Genomic DNA, 22,665 nt, shown 5'->3' with positions numbered 1-22,665 from the left:
AGCAGAATTATATGAATTGGAGTCCAAAAATGTAGAAAAAATCAATAAAACAAGGAATTGGTTCTTTGAAAAAATTATCAAAATTGACAGTCACTTAACAAATCTTACAAAGTCCTCATATCTAAAATATATCAACAGCTCAAAAAATTGAATCCACTCTAATCTCCAAAGAAACAACCATCACATTAAAAGATGGACCAAAGATTTAATGAGAGTCTTCTCTGAAGGAGAAGAATTTCCTATAGACACGTGAGGAAATGCTCCACATATCTGGCCATTAAAGAAATGCAAATCAAAACAACTCTAAGTTTCCACCTCACTCCAGTTAGAATGGCCAGAATCAAGAAACTTAATAACAACAAATGCTGTTGGTGAGAGTGCAAACTCGTTCAACCACTATGGAAAGCAGTATGGCAGTTCCTCAAAAGACTAAACATTGACCTCCCCTATGACCCAGCAATTCCACTACTTGGCATTTACCCAATCGTCCAGAAACAAGGACACACTGAATACACTATTACAACAATGTTCATTGCAGCACTATTTATCATAGCAAATATATGGAACCAACCCAGATGCCCCTCAGTTGATGAGTGGATCAACAGGATGTGGTATTTATACACATGGATTTCTTTGCTACTGTCAGAAAGAACGACCTTGCCCCATTCATAAGGAAAGGGAAAGACTTAGAAAAAAATCATATTAAGTGAAGTAAGCCAGACTCAAAGGAACATAGGCTCAATGGTTTCCCTCATTTGTCATAATCAGCAGAAACCTTTGACTCTTCTAGCAGAGATTTACAATAGAATAAAACCTAGATACAAAAGGCCATATAGTATAACCCTAAATGAAAGGACCTCCAGGATATGGAAACAAAAGCCATATCATGAGTGATTGTTGTCCTTAATGTACTATGTTATCTCTCATCTTTTTTTGCTGTCCCTTGGTTATCTCATATTTTTATACTGTTTCACTTTGTTATTGGATATTTTGTATATATGTGTATTTGGTTATTTGAAATCAGATAGGGAAAGGGGGCAAACAAGATGAGGGGCGGGTTTGGGGGGAGGGAAATGGGGACCAAGACATGAGAAACAGTATCAATGTATGTGAAGTCATTCACTTTCTATCTGGTGAATATAATGTAACCCTTCTATTAATTACAATAAAAATATATGAAAAGAAAAAAATGAAATGCTATCTACTCGCTGTGTTCAGAAATATGATTACAATTATCTTGTTCACTCATCTTTACTTTGTTCAGCTTGTTTTGGGTTTGTGACTTAAATACTCTGTATCCATTTACCTTGTCTCAACAAGTAAATTACAAGCTTCACATGTGTGAAAAGCAGGAGTTACATTTCTCCCATATAAGTAACTAAGACTTGTCCACAAAATAGTTTTAGAAACCCAAGGCTAATTGCTCTATCTGAAATGAAAAAGAAATATCAGCACCAAAATTAATGCTAGTTAAATAACCTACTTTCACCTCTTCATTATTACCATTTTTGCCCCTTCTAAACACTGACAACCCACTCTTTTTCTCTCACACAAAGACAACCCACTTACTTTGTATGACCTTCTGGTTCCAGGATGTCAGCATGGACTTTGACCTGCTTTTTCTCCTGTTAAGAGTGTGGCCATCATTTTTCTCGATTATTTTGTACCAACAGGTCATCAATGCTGCTCTCACGCTTGCTGCTCGGCCTCAAAGCAAAGTTGCTCAAGATAACATGGATGTCTTCAAAGACCAGTGGGAGAAGCAGGTCCGTGTTCTGACAGAGGCTGTGGATGACATCACTTCAGTGGATGACTTCCTGTCTGTCTCAGGTAAATGCCACCCAGAACTTAAAGGCAGCTCACAAATGCATAGCTCTGTAGTCCTTGACCCTTTGAGTCTGAGGTCTGTTATTGGCAAATGTATTTGGAACACTATCTCCCAGGCTTTAAAGCACAGGTTCAAGGCTACAGAGAAGGAAAAGACAATGTTTTCATGATAGAAGAATCTTGAATGGACTATTTTTAAAAGGCTTAGATTTATTTACTTTTAAAAATATTTTGAAATATTAGGGATCAAACCCAGGGACTGTACATCCTAGGAAAGTGCTCTATAATTGAGGCATACTTTCACCCCTTTCTTTGTAAAGCAAGGTTTGTAGCCTAATTAGTATTGAAATTTGCATATGCCAGGCTGTCTTTGAATTTGTCATTCTCCTACCTCTGTCTTTTGTGTGTTGAGATTAGATTTTTATTACCAAAATAAACTAAGATTCTCCCTCAGTTACTGCTCTCTCTTGGTCTCTCTCTTGGTCTCTGTCTCAGTATTCGTGTCTCTCTCTTGGTTCCTGTCTCTGCCTGCCTGTCTCTAGGTCTCTCCTGCCTGCCTCCTCCTCCTCCATCTCTCTCCCTTCCTCTCCCCCCCATCCCCTCACCTCTCTCTCCCTCCTCTCTCTACCCCCTCTTCCCCCTGTCCCTCTCCCTTCTCTTCCCTCTCTCCCTTTTTCTCCCCTCTCTCCCCTCTCTCTTCCCTCTCTCTCTCTCCCCCCTATCCCCCTCTCTCCCCCTGCACTCTCTCATTGGAAACAGCCAGCTCCTTTTATGATGCATTCCAGGTATCAGTTGACCCTTGAAAATACAAATTGAACAGGTGGCAGTTCTGTGCACGCAGGTGTGTAGAACTCGACTTCCAAGTCACTCAACACTCAGGACCGCTTTGATTGACATGGCAAGCCCGAGAGGAAGACATGGTATCCCTTCATGGGAGCAGGCAGACAGGACCTCTGACTGCATTTGTGGGAAAACGATTTCTGTGGGTGGCTGGTGTGCACGGATGATTTTCTTACTTGTACACTTTCCTCTGCTGGAAGCAGCAGACCATTAATTCCCACAGGAGGCTTGTATTGCAGGCTGGTGTTTAAGACTTGTCTCTGAGCAGAGTCCTCAGATCTATACATTTGGTACATAATCAAAAGTCCAAGGTTTCAATGAGAGAGGGCAAGGCAGGCAAATAGGAAAAATAAACCCAACAAGTGGTTGGTGCCTTTCATTTGGCTGACTCTGCTATTTTCTTTCATTCTTTCCTAGATTTTAGAAAAGAGGTATTAGTATTATGGCCTTCTCAGGGAAAACCAAGGGTCAGCAACTTGGCAGAGATGGCATTGGAATCTTTGTCCGCCTCGGTTCAGAGACTATATAATTCTCAATAAGTCAGAGAAAGGATGAATTTCCTTTCTATGCTGCTTTCTACATTTTTATTTGCCTTTCAATTCCTTCTCCTACCTCAGGTATTTTCATTCAAACTTCTAGAATCTTTCAAAACCTTGTTCTCCATTTCCAAGGTAATTGGTTATTTTGGTTATGTCTCAAGTCAGCTACTCAAATCTTTATATAAAGGTTGATTGATAAGAGAACTCAGAATTGGTCCTTTGCTGATAAGGTTGAATGAAAGCAACATAAAAGATGTATACCTCCTCCTTACCCATCCTGGACCCCTAACCTATCTCTTAGGTATTTAGAAATTGTTTAGAGAGGCATGTTGAAAATCTAACTAGGTGCTGGGCAATAGAAAAGCACCCAGCAATACTAAAATGATTTCTAGTAGATTATCTAATTTTATGATCTTATTTTATTATCTTTCAATTCAACAAATCACTGTGAGTACAATGTACCTTGGTCAGTTATTTGGATGGTCAAACTACTCTTAATAAGAAACAAAAGAGACTTCCAACTCCCTACCTGTCCTGACAACCCCTTGGAAATCTGAATTATCTTTCATCTACAAATAAGTACTAGAGACTCATTCACCACCTTTCTTCAGAGAAGAATCATCTTAGAACTTCAAAGAACTTTCCAACTTGTCCCGTTCTTCAAATGCATGAACAATATATATATATATACATATATATATATGTATTTTTTTTTCTCAAGTAGAAGCAAAATGAGAAGATCTTGGCTCAAACTTCTAGAAGAATACAGAGCTTATCTGACCCCATCCCATTGCCCAGCCCTGCCTCCTCCATTCCATTGTGCTTCTCATTATTACAAGCAACAAGACAAGGCTTTGGCTCCCGCTGATAACACTGTGCTGTCCAACCCTAGTGGTACAAATGCCTTGGCATGCCATGACAGAAAAATGAACAGATGCTGTCAGGGAGCCAGGTTGGCAGGGCCTGCTGGAGCAAGCCTTTGGAGTTGACAATCAGGCAGCAGGCACCTTTCCACAGATGGGGCTTGACAAATAATGACACAGCCCATTCTTTCCTGCTGGTAGGCTATGGACACAGCCCAATGGTTGGGGTAACTACTTCCCATCTCTTCTCTGAACTAAAGCCAAACATTTGCTTCCATAAATTGAAAGTTTGGCCCAAGAGATATTTCAGAATGCCATTAATGACATTTTATGTATCAGTTTCTTCTCAGGGGAATATTTATTCTGGAAGGAAACTACGAGTTTTAAAAAAGTACAACATTGGGGCTGGGAGTTTGGCCTAGTGGTTAAAGTGCTTGCCTAGCATGCATGAAGACCTGGGTTCGATTCCTCGGTACCACATACATAGAAAAAAAAGCTGGAAGTGGTGCTGAGGCTCAAGTGGTAGAGCTCTAGCCTTGAGAAAGTCCAAGGACAGTGCTCAGGCCCTGAGCTCAAGCCCAGGACTGGCAAAAAAAAAAAAAAAAAAAAAGTACAACATGAAAATCTTTGTTTAAAGGACTATGTTTTCTCTTTTTCATGCTAACTGAAGCTGTATATCTGAGTATTTCTTTTTTTCTTATGAAATGCAACAAGTTTGGAGAACCATGATGTTAGCTATTAACATTACAGGAGCAAAAGCAATTTTCAGTTGTGGCCTGGGCTCATAAAAATGTGAAATGACTGCATTAGAACATTTAAACCTTTCCCACTGGGCAAAAAGTACAATTTTTAATAGTACTTTCAATTGAGTGCCTTGGATTTAACCATGTGACAGTTTAATTTGTGTGTTTGGCTCACAAAATTGTAGACATCTAAGATCTATAAAAGCCAATACTTAGATCCCATAATGTCCAAGACTTTTGTTTGTACTATACTTTAAAAAAATTTTTAAAGACTGGGATCTTGAATTTGTTTTCTTTTAAAACTCACACAATAACTTTTGCCTAGCAGTTTTAGAAATATTGTTTTGTGGTTTATAGCAATCAAGTACTTTAGTTACCATTGATTGTGTACTTAAACAGCAAAATTATATCTTTTCTGAAAGAATAAGGTTGCAAAAATCTCAAAAAAATTGTTACAAAATTTATTGCAGTTAAATGTTTTATGGCATAATTATATACCATATTTGATATTGAAATATGCCACCCAAGGTACATACATAAACAGTTTTTCTTAGCAGTGTAATCTGTAGATTATGCCATGTCTTTTTACTACTACTTTTGTTATTGTTGTTGCTGGTCGTGGGACTTGAACACTGAACCTGGTGCTATCCCTGAGCTCTTCAGCTCAAGGCTACTGCCCTACCTCTTGAGCCACAGCACCACTTCAAGTTTTCTAGTGATTAATTGGAGATAAGGGTCTCATGGACTTTAATGCCCAGCCTGGCTTTGAACCATAATCTTCAGATCCTCCTGAGTAGCTAGGGTTATAGGCATGAGCCACCACACCAAGTTTACTACTTCAATTTATCTACTGATTTTTTTTTAACATAGAACAGCATTTCTTCTTCCTTTAGGAATTCTTCAACATGAAAATACTATAGTATAAAAATGTACAGTTGATTTGCTCCAGGTAATGAATTTATTCATCAAGCATCTCTTCTCTGATTACTTGCTATGAGTATGATACTTTCAGAAAGGCAACTATGAATCACATGTCCATTCTGCCACCAAAGAATTCACTGCCCTTTGTGCTTTCTAGCCCACCAGGCTCCAGACATGAGTTTGCAGAGTATAGGAAAAAAGTTATAACAAGAGAACCAAGAATCAATATATGTACCAAATATACTAAGTATAGACCAAGAAATTCTTGTTTCATGAATAGGTACAGTTTTTTTCAAACACATTGTATTTGAAAATTATATAAATAGATGTTCTTGTAATGAGTAGCAAGTTATACTTGGTATATTCCTACCCAGTATTACCCAGTTGCCTAAAGGAACAAATAATTTCCTCTGAATGTTTTCTTTAATAGAAGTAGGAGAGGATTTTATTTGAGAAGAGTACATTCTTTTGAATAGCATTTTCAACTCTTTGTTCTTTAGGGTCTTTATAATCAGAATGAGCCAGCATAGAAACGTAACTAACATTTTGTTTTCAGCCTGAAAGTATGGATGGAATTTGTCTGCTATAATTTTTTATAGGTTGCTTACTTTGTGAATTTATTCTGTTTATCTTATTAAATCATGTGTTTATGTGTGCCTATGTGTTTGTGTGTAGCTGTGTCTTAACCTGTTCAGACTGCTATAAATAGAATGTCATAATTTGGGATGCTGATAAACAATGGAAAAAGTTGTATATGTCCTGTAGCTAGAATTCAGGGCCTGGGCACTGTCCCTGAGCTTTGGTACTATGGTTGCTATTCTACCATTTTGAGTCACAATACCATTTCTGGAGTTTTGATAGTTAAGTGGAAATAAGAGATTTGTCTTCTGAGTAGCTTATTCTCATTCTGCAAGTGGGCAAATCTGAGATAATTTTTTGTAAAGACTTCCTCATTGTGCATCATCTCGTCACTGTAACCACTCATAAGGTAGAAGACTAGAGGAACTTCCCTGGAAGTCTTTTTTTCCATATATTTTTATTGTAATTAATAGAAGGGTTACATTATATTCACCAGATAGAAGATGCATTACTTCACATACATTGATACCCTTTCTCATGTCTTGATCCCCTCTGGAAGTCTTTTTATATAAAGCATTAATTCCACTTGTCAGCTCTCTTTACAATACCTCAATCAATATGAGGTCCTTACTCTAAATGTGTACACACACGCATACATACATACATACATACATATATATATATATACAGACAAACAACACATAATTTCTGCATGCTCTTTCGTGCAATTTGATTGTAAATTCAAATGCAAAAATAGGAACATATGTCAGTGGCTCATACTCCTTATCCTAGCTACTCAGGAGACTGAAATTTAAGTATCATAGTTCAAAGCTAGCTTGAGCAGGACTCTTGTATTTGATCAGTTAGCAAAATATACTGGAAGTAGAGCTGTGGTTCAACTTGTATAGCACTAGTTTTGAGTAACTATGCTCAGGGACTGCATACCTATGATGAGTTCAAGAACCACACACACACACACACACACACACACACACACACACACACACACACACACACACACACACAGGAAATTGGGAAATGTTTGAAATCATGCTTAAATAGGATTTTAGTATATTGAATTTTGGAGGGATATAAATATTCAGTACATTACAGTGTGTATATGTTTTCAGCTTTAAGATTTTTCTAAGGTTATTAAACTTTTCAGAATTATTTTTCTAAACTCTGTCAAAGAATATAATTATAGATCTGCCTTTGGACATGGGAGATTAAGACAAACATGGTCTATCAAAATCAGTAAAGAATAAACCCTACCATCCTGTTTTCTGCTTTGGGCAATAATACGAAAGAGATGCTTGTTTTCATTGTAATCTGATAAAAATGAGTTGCATAGTGAATTGTGTTTTACCTTGAGGAAACTGATCTTCACCTGGTCATTTTCCCAAGTATATATACCTTCTATATCATATAAATTACAAAGACTGACTAGATGACTTTCCTTTTTCTATAAAAGGCTGCATAAAGTGTCTATGCTTAAAAATGGTATGGACTTCTATTGAACTTCAAGCTAGCCTCGAGCTCAATGTATAGCCTAGATAGGCCTAGAACTCAGAAATCCTCTACCCTGAACCTCTTAAATGTTGAGGTTACAGTAATAATATTAATGCATTTGGTGTGACAGCTTTTAGATTATTTTAATCAATGAATGTCAGTCTTTGGAAACCAGAAACAAGATTTTGACATCAGTGCTGCTTAAAGTGAGGTACCCCACCCTTGCAGTAATAACATCACCTGGAAATTTCATAGGATCTTTATTTCTTCTATCCTAGGCTCACATTAACATCCAGACAGTTTCTGTAAACACTTCAGCATTATTAGGACTGTAGTGAGATGGACTAGGAGAGGCTCACCATACTTGTTGTCACAGTTTAGATTGGTTATTACATTTTGTGTGATTTGAAGCCCGATACATATGCATGTGTTCCTTCCACAGAAAATCACATCTTGGAGGATGTAAACAAATGTGTGATAGCCCTGCAAGAGGGAGATGTGGATACTCTGGACCGTACGGCGGGAGCCATCAGAGGCCGGGCAGCTCGGGTCATACACATCATCAATGCTGAGATGGAGAATTATGAAGCCGGGGTTTATACTGAGAAGGTGCTGGAAGCTACAAAATTGCTTTCTGAGACAGGTAAGTATGGAGAGTATACCTGGGGGAAAATGTTAATTCCATGACTGAATTTCTGTACCTTGAACAAAGGTGGCTCATGGTTTTATATAGTTCCTTATGCTTCTAGGTAGAATGAATGATAAGGAGGCATGCAGTGCTCTGTTTCTTGAATTCAAATGAATGCATTTAGCCAAAGAACGATTTTACTATTGGGTATATATGACTAATTTTTCCTCTATAATCTCATTGGGTTCTCATAAAGACTTTAGGAAGTAGACCTATGTTTTTTCTAATGATAAATGAGAACATGTTAGATGTGAATCTGTGAAGAGGCTGCATAAGGGGTCTATGCTTGAAAATGATATGGGTTTTGATTGTAAGTTGTAATATGAAGGTGAAAATGAAGCTAGAACCTTGAAGTGGAATGTTGTGTCAGTGTGAAGTATAGAGACTTCAGGTAGTACATGAGAAAAAGTGCTTATAGGAGGGCGGTGGAGTCAGTTGAAAAGGCATTCTTCTCCTTTTAGGAAAACCTTTTGTGCCTGCTCCAGGTGCGTGTGGCCACCTCCAACTTGGAGCTGTTATAAGACACAATTTAAATGTGAGCACTTGCCATAGATCTCTAGCACGTAGAAGTAGAAAAATGACCCTCTCCTATGGAGTTAGCAGGAGTCATACTAAGTCAGCAGAACAATCTACAACTTTGAAGAGCCTGGGTGTGGTGGGGGACAGTTTTTACTCTCAACTAATATTTTTGGTTTGAGATACTTAAGTCAGTTGTACCTTGTACATTTGTTGGAGTATGCACGTGTGTTTGTGTATGCATATATGTGTGAGAAAAGAGGAGGGAGAAAGAGGGACTGTTTAGAAAAAGAGAAAACTAAGTGATCGAATAAGAGACTGTAACTCCATGTTGGATGGAGCTGTGAATGAGTAATGAATTGGGTCATATGTATGCACAAAAAACCTTTCCCTCAAGCCCCAACAGGATCCTTTGGAAGAGTTTGCACATGAACTTTAGACACCACTAGGCATTTTAAAAATAGATGTCTCTGAAAGGTCACAGAGAGCACTACTCCAAGTTCTGCATGATAAGACATGTTTGGAGAAAGGTTTTTCTCTTGCAGGGAAAAGATTATTTACAAAGAATTTGTTTGCCTGGAAATAGCAAGAAAAAACGATGTATAACTACAAGCATTGGTCATTTTCCCTGACATGTAAGAAGGAACAAATGTAATATACAAGAAAGAATATGTCCGGAGACTATTGCATTTGAGAATTCTAACATAGCAATGATACAGTAAGACTTAGCTGTGATTTAATTAGCTGGGATTTTGTACTATTTTCCTCAAATAGGCATCCCCAATTGCATGGATTGCACATTTAATTGTGCAATTAACATCAACAGTGCAATCCAAAAAGAACTTTACAGGTATACCTCACTTATGTGAGTTAGAAACAGGCATTATTTTTTTTTCCATTTTAGACCCTTTTTATCTTGAAAGGAGAAACTCCCCCACCTCCTTCCATTTATTCTGATGGTTGGACTCATTCTCTCTATTATTGCAATGTCTCAATTTCATGTGGTGTATCTTAATACATAGTAACACTCTCTTGAGGCTAAACATGGAAAAAGAATATCAAAAGTGTGAAAGAACCAGACAAAACTTTTAATCTGCACATGATTGATGAGAACAATTGTGGTAAACGACAGAAGCAGAGCAAATATGACTTTATTCTCCAACAGAATAAGGTACTATTTAACAGACTGTCTTTTTTTCTTTTCTTCCTATTATATCGTGGACTGCTTAATAACAGGAGTTGTACCCCTGTATATATAAATGTAAAGGCAACTGCTTAGTTGATTGGATGACAGCTATTTTCAAATTTCAAAGTCTGAAAATGTGAGCAGCTTTATGGTTGAGTTTTCTGTTTGTTTTTAATCAACGAAACAATCAATGCTTCTGAATTAGTGTTGCTAATTGTTACTTGGTTTGACAATAAGTAAGAACTATTTGTTTTCATACCAGCTTTTCTTGCAGTGGCTGAACATTCTGAAGAGGGTCTTTTTAAATTTGATAACTTCATGTTCAGTTCCTCTCCAGGTCTAGTTAGCTGGCTGGTTTCTCACTAGGATAGCCGCGTACTGTGTTTATGTACACTAGACATACATAGTTTTGAAAGGTCCAAAAGTTGGCTGTGTGATTGTGGATGAATGAGATTTTCTTGCTTTTTATGTATTATCTAAAAAGTTTTAGATAATATATCAGTTCTAATTTCATTCTTAACCTGTGCTAAGAAGTCATGTTGTCTCAAGTTATAATGAACAATGAATATCACTGACTTTCCACCTTTTGAGCTAATAATTTGGTTTTGAATTGACCGCTTTTCAATATAAGCTTATCTAGCTTTGTTTTGCCAATGTACTCAATCTGTTTTAGGAAAAATAGAAAGCAGAAGTAGATAGAAAGGGAAAGTAAAGTGGATATAACAAAGAGAAAACGAAGAAAAGCTGAACAAATGGTCAGATGTGTTTTTGGTTTGTTTTCTGTTCGGACACACCCACATTGCTTGATTCTTAATTCTGAATCATTGGCTACAAGATCCTTAGTCAGGTGCTCTTAGCCTCCTTGCTATTTTGACATTTTATATTATGTTAGTCAATTCCTGGGGGTTGACAGCTGGCATTGTAGGATGTTTAGAAGCTTCCCTAGTTTCATCTCACTTGAAGATGAGACTTTCTCCTCTCTGCGTTTACTTCAAATTCTTATAAACAGAACTATCTGGAGACATTGCAAGTTCCCTTTGAAGGTTTAGAGAGAGCAAAATGAGTTACTCCCCTAAGGTAAAGAAATATCCCACAATAGGGACAATTTAAAATGGGACAAAATAAAACCTATTTACTACTGACATAAGACACATTATGGAGTGAGCTATGGGAATATATCCCAAGGAAATATTTATAAAAGAGCAGAATGCTCAGAGAGCTTTGACTAAACCAGATATTGCTGGAAAAGAAGTTTACAAATAGGGGTTAGCCCTGTTTACCCTCTCAGATAAGAGCAGGGAGGTGGTAAGAGGACCTTACCACTGTGTCCTTTGCTTGCTTTCACTGAGTGGCTATGAGATTGAAAGGTTTACACAGAATGACAAAACCATCTTTTATTTTCATGAAATTTTCTTTCTCAGTAAGGGCAAGCTCTTAACAAGTACATTTTTTCTGTGTTGATAGTAAATGTTTTAAGAAAATATTTTTTGTGTGTGAAATACTAGTATGCTAAAATTGTAGGAAAGCTTTGGGTAAATTTAGCTATTTCTTATGAAATCAATCTATGCTGGTGGGAATGTAATAAAATGGACCCATTAAATAAACTACATACCATATTTGGGGGGTCATTTAATAAAATTTGTATTGTAACAAGATCGCCCAACAGCTTAGTAGTCAGTATATGCGCGAAGATTTTCAGAGTTCTCATTTCCAAACCCAGTTGCTGCAGGAGTCTGAGGAGTGGAGGAGAGTGTTCTCCATGATGACATATTTAGGTATACATACAGAATGTCATTCTCCACTGGATGGATTATATTGAAATATCAGTTTTGTAAATGTGATAGGTGCTGCAAGTTTGTAGTATTGTGAATGTTATGGGGCTGGGAGGGTTGTGAGTTTTGCCAGACATTACTTCTCAGAGGTGACAAGAGACCAAGAAAAGGGAGAAAATTTAAAAGAAATTATTTATTTGATTGCTTCAACAGAGTGCTTAGCAATCAAACTCAGAGCCCAGACATGCTGGCAAGTGATTTACCAATGATTTATCCTCTTAACTCCCCCAGCGCCTCCACAGAATATAGTTTTAAATGAAGACATACAATGATAACTTTAGGTGAAACCTCATTGTTTTGGAGTACATGGGGACCAAATATGGTATCATTTATATTGCATCCTTATTAACTTAGATTTCTTAAAGGAAGGAAACTTTGGCATCATTTCTGTGCATGTAAATAGAAGCATCAAGAAGTTATCCAGACTAGAAAGAGGATTGTAGATACATTTGAGCCAGTAAAATACAGTTGGAGGTGGGAGTTAATAGAACTCAATTCTTTGCTACTTTTCTCTTGAATGAATTTGGACTGAGTTTTCATGTTGAATTTTCTGTATCTCTGTCTTTCAGGAATAGTTAGTATCATAAGTTTTGAGATGTTCAGCAGTGTTGCTAGTATCTTGGTGCCTGCACTCAACACATTCACTGCTCAAACCTCCTTTGTTTAGAACTTCTCCATCCAAACTGGCATCCCATTATCTCCCAGGAAATCACATCCAGACTACTCTTCCTGTTCTCAGTTTCCTCCTCCTCTACAATATCTATTTACTAAACTTGCCCCTTAATAGCGAAGTCCAGTCTCACAGTTAGAGACAACACAGAACCCAGTCTCTTGATATTTAGTTTCTTTTCAAGGTCAAGTGTGTTCATAACCAGATTTGGTATCTTGAAATAACTGTTTCTAGTATAGACCCACAGCCTAAGATGACATAGTAGCTAATATATATGCATATTTATAAAATTTGAAAATGGTATTAATTAAAAATACTGCAGCCTTTTCTTTTCAATTGAAAGCACGCTTACCGGGAGCCTGATGCTCCATAGATTAAGATTTTCAGAGAGATTTATTTTTTTCTTCCACTTTCAACATATTGAAGGAACAGAATCTGCCAGCTGTTTTGAGATGAACTTTGTAGACTTGGACTAACTGAGTGAACTCATTCCAATAGGCAGGTTTTGGGTGACTTGCTTTATTATAGATGGGTTGGAGGGAAATGGGAAGAAGCTGGTGGAAACAGCTGATTGGGAAGCCAGAATATTATAGACCAGAAAGACTACTCCCATCCAAATCACTTCTCCCTGATTGATCTTGAAATGAGATTAGGAAAGAAATGAATTTTAACAGAAATTGTAATGTCTGAGTTTTTCTCAGTCTGGACACTTTAATATACTTGAAATATAAGTTAATACAACTCTTATTATTGATATAAAGTGTTTCATTTTCCTTTAAATGGTCAAACTGTGATATGAAAAATAAAGGTTGGTGGCTTTAGTATCTATGATTGTAGGAAGTCAGAAATAATGGGAGAAATGTGAAAATTATATAATAGTTTAAAAATAGATGCTGTGTATGTACTGATTTGCTATGTATGTACTGATTTGCTTCCTCTTCTATATGTCTGATAAATAGACTTGTGAGTCAGTTCTTTATGATGCACACAACATCTACAAAAAGCATCTGTTTTAATTTACTTTCTCCTGAAATCAAATATAAAATTTGGGGCTTAGAGCACAAAGTTATTGCTAGTTTACTAGTTTCAAAACATTGGCTTTTACATTCCCTTCTTTACCTGCCCCCTGCCCCGAAACACAACCAGTGCAGCCTGGTAGGTATCTACCGATGCTAACCACATAGAGAACATCTGGACTGTAACAGAGGAGCCACTACTTAAGATCCTGGGAGCTTCTATAGAAGTTGGTGGTCTGCTGTCCCTTCCTCCCTAAGGGCAGAATAGAAATCTTTGCCCTTTCATGTCAACAAATGCCCAGAAGGTCTTGTTACAAATCTCTTGTTGTAACCCTTTGATATATAAATGTATGTCTCCAGTTTATCGCAATCTGAAAGGTGAATACATCTCTCTTGAGAGAAATCAAACTTTTCTCTGGATGCTTTAAGTCTTAGTTACAATTTGTAACGTGGACATAGGAAAACACAATTACACGTTTATTTGCTCTGGATTTAGGGCAACAGAACAGAACATAGCACATTTTTTTCTGGTTCCCATTTGTCAGTGGAAAATCAAAAGAAAGAGTAAATTTTCAAATCTGCATGAATCACCATATGGATTTATAGTGTTGATGGTCATGTATACAGCAACTACTGTAGTGGAGGATCCTGTCTATTTTGTTTATCAGGATCAGCACTGGTATCCATTGGAACTGGTGACTTAGATGTGTTAATTGTATAATTTGGGAAGGAAGTATAGCTTCATCACCAGGTCCTCGACAGAGTGAAGATACCATTTCTGCGACAGGTGCTTGTGTTGGAAGGGAAAGGATTAGGCTGATAGTCATTTGAATGCACATGTAAAAATTACTAAAGTAATCAAAAAACAGTTTTGATAAAGATGGGAAACTCTGAAATAGCGGGTGCTCTGAAATAATCCATGGGCATAATGACCAGAGGAATTCTTTCAATTATGGTCAAAGAAACCCCAAAATGACTTCCACACCTGGCTTGCCTGTCCCTACTTCACCAACTCTAACCATCATTGACTTCTGTTAGCAAAATCCTGTATGTGACCATACAGCCAGTCCTATTTCTTGTCTGTATTACTCTTATTGTGTCATTTATTTGAATCTGATCATAGGTTACCCTGTGTCTCCAAATACTGTGTTTGCCTTTTGTCTCTTACGAGTCTTAATGCATATCTTCTCTATTAATCTGTCACCTGAACATCATTATGCCTTTTGTGTACTGGTTTTAATTTTATCCCCTTGCGATGTAAAACCACCTCCTCCAGGCTTGATAAGAGTTGAAACTCAACAGAATGGCAGAAGATCTTCACCAACCATACAATGGATAAAGGCCTCATATCAAAAATATATCAACAGCTCAAAAAATTGAATCACTCCAAAACTAATAGCTAAAGTGACAACCATCCCATTAAAAGATGGGCCAAAGACTTAAAGAGAGTCTTCTCTGAAGAAGAAACAAAAATGGCCTATAGACACATGAAGAAATGCTCAACATCTCTGGTCATAAAAGAAATGCAAATCAAAACAACTCTAAGATTCCACCTCACTCCAGTTAGAATGGCCAAGAAAACGAATAACAACAGATGCTGGAGGGGATGTGGCCAGGAGGGATCACTACTACACTGTTGGTGGGAGTGCAAACTCCTTCAACCGCTATGGAAAGCAGTATGGCAGTTCCTCAAAAGACTAAACATAGAGCTCCCCTATGACCCAGCAATTCCACTACTAGACACTTACCCACTTGTCCAGAAACAAGGACATACTAAATCCACTAGCACAACGATGTTCATTGCAGCACTCTTTACCATAGCAAAGATATGGAACCAACCTAGATGCCCCTCAGTTGATGACTGGATCAACAAGATGTGGTATTTGTACACAATGGAATTCTATGCTGCTGTCATAAAATATGAAATCGCCCCATTTGTTAGGAAATGGAAAGACTTAGAAAAAAATCCTATTAAGTGAAGTAAGCCAGACTCAAAGGAACATAAGCTCAATGATTTCCCTAATTTGTCATAATCAGTAGAAACCTTGGGCTCTCCTAGCAGAGATTTGAAATAGAGCAAAATCTAGATACATAAGGCCAAATAGATGATGCTAAATGAAAGGACCTCTAGGATATAGAAACAAAAGCCATATAATGAGTGATTGTTGTCCTTAATGTACTATGTTATCTCTCATCTCTTTTGCTGTCCCTTGGTTATCTCATATTGTTACAATATCTCACTTTGTTATCTGATATATTGGATATATTTGTATTTGATTATTTGAAATTGGATAGGGAAGGGGGGAAAACAAGATGAGGGGTGGGGATGGGGGGGAGGGAAATGAGGACCAAGACATGAGAAAGGGTATCAATGTGCGTGAATTAATGCACCTTCTATCTGGCAAGTATAATGTAACCCTTCTATTAATTACAATAAAAAATATATGGGAAAAAAGAGTTGAAACTCAAAAGTGTTTATCAATGTAAAGGAAAACTATGACAGTGCTTTATTTTTAGTGATTTTTACCATTTCCTTAAAAATTACATAGTTAATAGTTAATTTCAAAATCAAGATCCTTTAAGTCATGAGTAAGAATTTCTTAGCAAATATTTTACTACATCTTAATGCAATCTAAGTATTTAAACTGCACAGATGACAAATTCAAATCTTATCAAACTAGCTTTTGACGAACACTACAAGTTAAATAAGGCTGTGTACTCAATTCTTTCTTCATTCAAGTTTTGGTGCTTAATATGCTGTCCTTTTCCTCTTAAGTTACAATCTATTTGTGATTATTCTTGAAATGCTTGTTTTAATCTACAAGAAATCCTTCCAAGTAAGCACTTTGTTTTGTTAGGGAAAGGATTTTGTGTCTAGACAAGAGCAGATGGATGCTCCCTCATTCTCTCAGGGTTGCTAACGTGATTGGAATTTAGAGTTCCTCCCCCTCACCCCCACTTCTTCAAGGCAGCTCTTTTTCATCTTTTATCAAACAATTCAGCTCATGGGTTATGTATGGCCTTCTGGAACTTGAATTTGATTTTGATGTTGGAAATGTACATTATAATTTTCCAAACATGAACTTATGAAAATGGCAGCCTTTAAGAACTCCCACGGAGAGAAGAGATGACTGATGTTGATGAAAGGGAGCCAAAGGACACACACAGGGCAGAGGAGCTTGGATTAGCCTACAAGGTGAAATGGCTATCTAGAGAGGCAGAAATTCTTTACAAATAGATAGAATAAGGAGCAGACTAACCTGGGCTACTTTGTTCTGGCTCCTGGATTTAAATGTTTTACATTTTCCAGAATGGTGAAACTTTATCAAGATCATATTGTGAAGATATTACACCATTAGCATGGACAGAGGATTTAAATTTAGAGGAAGATTTGCTTAAGATTTGTTTTTACACTGCCTGTACACCAGTTTAAAATGCATTCAAAAATACTTCACTCAAAATTTAAATGCAACAAAGTAATGTGAGCTAAATAATTAGATTGGAATAACTTTGGGATAGGAAATAGTTTCATAGGAATATTAGATTAAGCTGAGAGGTTTACTGGAATGTATATTTCATCAGACCTGGAAAAACTGGTCTTGAATCTCAATTCTCTCACCTTTCTTGTAAAGTTTTAATTATTCAAAAAAATTATTAATTAGTTGTATAAAGAGGTTGTTATTCTGAGGTTAGGTGTACACTACATCTTGGTCAATGTCACTTCTTCCTTAATTCTGAGTTTGTAAACATATTTTTCCCCTCATGTGGTGAAGTCACAATGGAACAAAAAAGTTTGATATTGACCATTGCCCTCTGTGGAAACCAAAATAAAAGTTACACAAACATGAGATTATTTAATATTTCCCTGAGATTAGATTTCATATGTAGTTGCTTATTGCACAATGGGATATTGAAACTACTAAGATGTAGAGAAAATATAAAACTGAGGAAGCTCATTTTCTAGAATGAGGAGAACCAACCTCCAATTTTGAAAATGGCACAGTCGTGAGAGTTGTTCTTATTCCCTTAAATTTCATTCCTTCCCACAAAGACTGCTTTTGATGGTGGTGAATCAGTATGGCTGTACCACCACCTATTTAAAGGCTAAGTGTATTACCTGCAAAGAGGAATGTATGAGTCGGTGCCAAAAGTTGTGTATCATTGCCTGCAGATCTTTTAAGTAAAGCTGCAATCAAGATACTGGTCTTTCTTTCTTATTTGTTGTTGGACTTAGGGTCACCATTACTTCCTGGGTGATGACCAAAGGCCTTTCAGGGTTTTTTTTTTTTTTTTAACATTGTAGACTATTCTGTACATTGGTTTACTACATGGCAACTGGCTTTATTTTGATGTTAATCAAAATAATCACTGAGATAACTAGGAAGACCTGCTTCTTTTTTTTGTCATAGAAACATATTAATTAATGAAATAAAACATGATGTCTATAGTCATAGGTTTTATGTCTATATAGTTTTGTTTATATTTCCATTACCATGTCTATAGCTTTGGGTATGCAGTTATTGAGTCCTCGCTCTTGTACTCTTTGGATTTAATAGCCACATATTAAGGATACCACTCGCCTTTTGTTCCTTAAGATCTGCTTCTTTTTATATCTTTGTCAGAGTGCTTTCCCAGCTCCTTCAACATGTTCTTGGGAGTCAAGTGCACATTCATTGTGAGGGTTGACACAGCATTGATATTCAGAGAGGAACGAACTATTGACTCTTTCACAGAGTCTATGTTAGCACAAACCCACATTTGCAAATTTAGAGGTAGAGACTCAATGATGAGTAGCATGATTGGAATGTAATATTAGGATGTCTGGAAAATGGACAAAATGGACCGCATAAGGACATACTCAGTTTCTGGCATGATGACCTTATTTTCTTTTTCTGTGGCTTCCAGACTGTAAAAGATCCATTGTGCTAAAATGATGCTATGTAAGATGCTGTCGGGGGAGGCAAAAATATGAAAAAAGCTGAGATTGCCTCTAGGTAATTATAAAATTGGATAGGAATAAAAGGGGATAGAGTAAGGGAATTGTATATAGAAAAGTGAAGCTTGTAAATAATTCAAAGATTACATTGTACTCAGATATAAAAGTCATTACTCTCTGTATCTCAAGAAGGATATTTTAGCTGTAGTAGTATGTACAACACTTTACTTGTATAGGGAAGTCTGGATAATGTCAGTGTTCTCTCAAATTAATACTTTCTGACCTTACTTACTCGGATAACATTACTCTTAATAGTTTCTTAATTCAATCTGATAAAATGCTAATGACTATCTGTAATAGGAAAGTATACTGTATTTATGCCTACCCAGTTCTATCAAAGTCTTGATATGTCTTTACTTGTTAAGCTTATTCAAATATCCTTATCTTTCTATTTCATATTATTTACTATTATCTCTCAGAAGTGTTGTCAATTTTCTCTGTATTCTGTAATAAAATTGGTGTGAAGAATATAACTGAGTATGGGTTGATTATACCAATAAAACTGGATAACAACCGTGCATGTGGATGTGCCAGTTCAGATTTGATTATTTAGTAAACAATAGAATTGGCAATCTTGTTGTTCAAAATGTTTAGCTCTGAAAGGGTTCTAAGCACAGATTTTTCTGGTCACTGTTACAATGCCCACTAATAACTTGGTTTATGACACACACAAACCCTTTAAAAGACTAGGAATATTGAATGATGGGCAAAAAAGAGAATGTGAAATGGTAATACTATCCAAAAATATTGGATAAGTTTTCCGAATTTTTCCCCCATATCCCATTCTTCAAAACCTTCTTTTCCAAATTGGATACCTTCTGCATAACAGAAGTCCAATGAGGGCTTAAAAGATAGTTTCACAATGGCATTCTAAAGTGGAGACTGAAAATTGAGGGAGTATTCATCTGTCCAAGGAGAAGGAAGTTTATTTCAGTATGAGAAGATACATAATTCATGGGTATGTCAATATGACATGTTTTATCTCCATGTCATATCTGGTGACATATACATAATTCAATGTAATTGCAGCATTTGAGTGTATGTAAGAAGAGACAGTGAGATTAAATAGTGAAGTACAGAAACTATAGGAAAGTAGGAGATGTTTTTTGTGTTTGTAGCTTGATAAGTGAATTTTATAGTTTCCTTCTGCTTTATAGCAAATCAATATGGCATTTAAAGCTAGAATATGGACTGTAGACTGTGGCTGAGTGATGGCTGGTTGTTCATCTCTATTCCTTTTGGTTAACCTTGGATTTTTCCTTTATGGTTGTCAGCCGTCCAACTTTCACCTCAGTTCAACTTTTCTTTCATTTCACTAACTTGCTGGGGCTATGAAACTTCACCTTTGAGATCTCAGGAGAATTTTTTCTAGGACTATCTCACCTAAGTTTTAGAATGTCAGTTGATGTAGGAATGATGTGACCTTGATTTTTTTTAAATGCATACTTAACTCTTGATTACTCCTGGAATGTCATCATTTGGTGGCATGATAAGCAGCATGAATATAGTTAGAATTTAAAAGTTTATTTACAGTGTTGACTACCTTTCCCAGGACATAAGCTTTACAGAACAATTCAGTATTTCTGATAAATAATGGCAAGATAGTGCCCTTACTGTTGGATGTAATTGAAAAAGTAGAAAGAAGTTCTACTTATGTAACCCTGTATCAGGAGCTTTGTTAATATATAATGTGTGAATCACAAAGGCAAATGCTATATTTTGCCTTAATTAGTGAGACCAAACCAAGATTTTATATGTAGCATTTTTTTTCTATCTCAGGATTATTTTTTTCCCCAGATATTAACAAGACATTGGAAGACTTCATAGTTAAACTGATACATAAGGTTCTGTCTAGATAGATAATTGTTCTATACATTTTTTTTCTTCTGTAATACTGGGGCTAGACTCAGGAAATCATATTGGCTAGGCAAGACATGTCCCTTGAACTATGACCCAGCTGTAGTTTATAAACTTCTTGCTTCTGACTTATTGCTTTTGAAAACAAAAGTATGAAAGTAAACCAGGAAAGAGCAACATGAAAAGTTTTTTTTTAATTGATGGCATTTCTGTTCCAGTATCTTTATGATGCCAGTAGAACACTGTTATCCACACAAGTGGACCATGCCATCCAAATCTCACGAAAGGTTGTACTAAATGCTGGTACAAACAGAAGGGCCTTCTCCAGCTCTGGGTTTTACAACATCTCTTGTGAAAACGGTTTGTTTTAACTTTTATTTTTCTCTCTGCCTGTGGCACAGAGTTGGGCCCGAAGGTAGTTGGATCAAAATAATTTGTGACCCACTGACATTTCTTCTTTTCATTTCTTCAAGATAAACTTGCATAGAAATATGGGTATCAAACATTTCTTGCCCCTTTAGATCCAACACAAATTCTTCAAGATGCTTGAGAAATATTTATGAGGACAAGGAGTGGGTAATGGGAATTAGAGAATTCAACCTTCTGACATTATTAAAGGTAGAACATAAGCATTTGTTCACAGTCCCAATATCTGATGGACATACAATTTAATGCTATTGATTAAATTGGTTTCTATTAGGTTCTAGGTCTTGTTTTCCAGAGGTCTTTTCCACAAGGAAATAAAAACTTGAGAAATCAATTGCTTATTCTTTTTTAAGTATCTGAATTTAAAATGATTCCATTTTACAGAATGTGCAGAGACTGCCAAAACATATGACTTTACTCTCTTGCTTGCAAGGTAAACATTGTTTAAATTGATATATAGCTTTCCAGAACATGGAAAAAATACAGAAAAACCATAGATGTGTTTAAATAACAATAGAAGTCTTGGGTAGTGTTGGTATTTTAAATCATCTCTTTTTCAATTTGCTTCTTCTGTTCAAACTTTGGCCTCTAGAGTTACCTAGTATACTATTTTGACTCTCCAAAAAATGACTGTTTCATTTAGCACAACTAAAGGACTGGTGGGTATGCAGTGAACATCTAATAATGGTTTCTTCTGGCTTGGAAGATTCACAGTAAGGCTGGGGTAGAGCATGTTGATGGAATCCTGTGAGGATGGTTATTTTCAGACTCAAATTTTATATCATATTCTTCTTAGCTATAGAAATATAAACCTTAACAGGGACCCAACTGTAGCTACAGCGACAAAAAGCCATTCATGTGACTGCAGTGTAAGAGGCATTTCAACCTGTCTCACAGCATCTCTCTAGATGATAATATGTGGCTGCATCATAGATAAAGCCCTGACTTACTGGACTGAAATGCTTCATTTTACTGGACTTTCTCATAGTATTGACCATAATGATAATGTATCCATTTGCACTCCTATTTGAAGAACTGTTTCCCCTTTGTGTACAACTCAATGACATTGTTTTAATTTGTTTGCAATGACCCCTAAAAAACTAAAAATAAAATGCCTAGGTCTTCAAATGGATGCACGGATCAAGAAAATGTGGTGTATGTGTATGTGTATGTACATACGCGATAGAATTTTACTCTTCCATTAGGAAAAGTACATTATTTGAAAAGAAGTGAATGAACCTGGAAAAAAAAGTTATGTTAAGTGAAGTAAATCGAGTGCTGAAAGAAAAAAAAACTGCATGTTTTCTTTCATAGGGAAACCAAAACTAATTACTAAATGTATAAGTAAACAGACCAGGGTAAACATACAACTAGGTTTGTATGAAAATGTTGAAACTGAAATAGGGTATTTTTCATGGTAGAATTCAAACAGCGCTTCCAAAAAAAGAGAAAAAGACTAACAGTTAAACCAAATGAAGAGCAAGAAACTAGTATTTGAAAGGTGGAGATGGAGTCAATAGGGGAAGGACAAATGAAAAAGAGGAAAGGAGTATGGAGAATGCATTAATTCAATCCATATGTTACAAAATTAAGGAAATTGAGGGAAAGGGTATGCATAAAGGTTTTTTGAATGGTAGTCCTTTCCTACAACTACTTT

The 22,665-nt window shown here is 36.4% G+C and overlaps 1 protein-coding gene across 5 annotated transcripts in view; it reads left to right on the top strand.

Moving 5' to 3' along the window:
- Ctnna2 (catenin alpha 2) overlaps positions 1–22,665 on the top strand; it is a 1,042,262-nt gene that overhangs the window by 950,718 nt on the left and 68,879 nt on the right. For all 5 annotated transcript variants that reach the window (XM_090336597.1, XM_090336596.1, XM_090336594.1 and 2 more), the window contains 2 exons: positions 1,674–1,830; positions 8,264–8,464. In XM_090336597.1, coding sequence (XP_090192723.1) covers positions 1,674–1,830; positions 8,264–8,464 — 358 coding nt within the window. The remainder of the gene's footprint in view (positions 1–1,673; positions 1,831–8,263; positions 8,465–22,665) is intronic.

This window comes from Megascapheus bottae, chromosome 7 (assembly GCF_031878675.1).
Source record: "Megascapheus bottae isolate mThoBot1 chromosome 7, mThoBot2.hap1, whole genome shotgun sequence".
Lineage (NCBI taxonomy): Eukaryota > Metazoa > Chordata > Mammalia > Rodentia > Geomyidae > Megascapheus > Megascapheus bottae.
The sequence above is the reverse complement of the archived record's forward strand: the minus strand, read 5'-3'. Positions and strand labels throughout refer to the sequence as shown.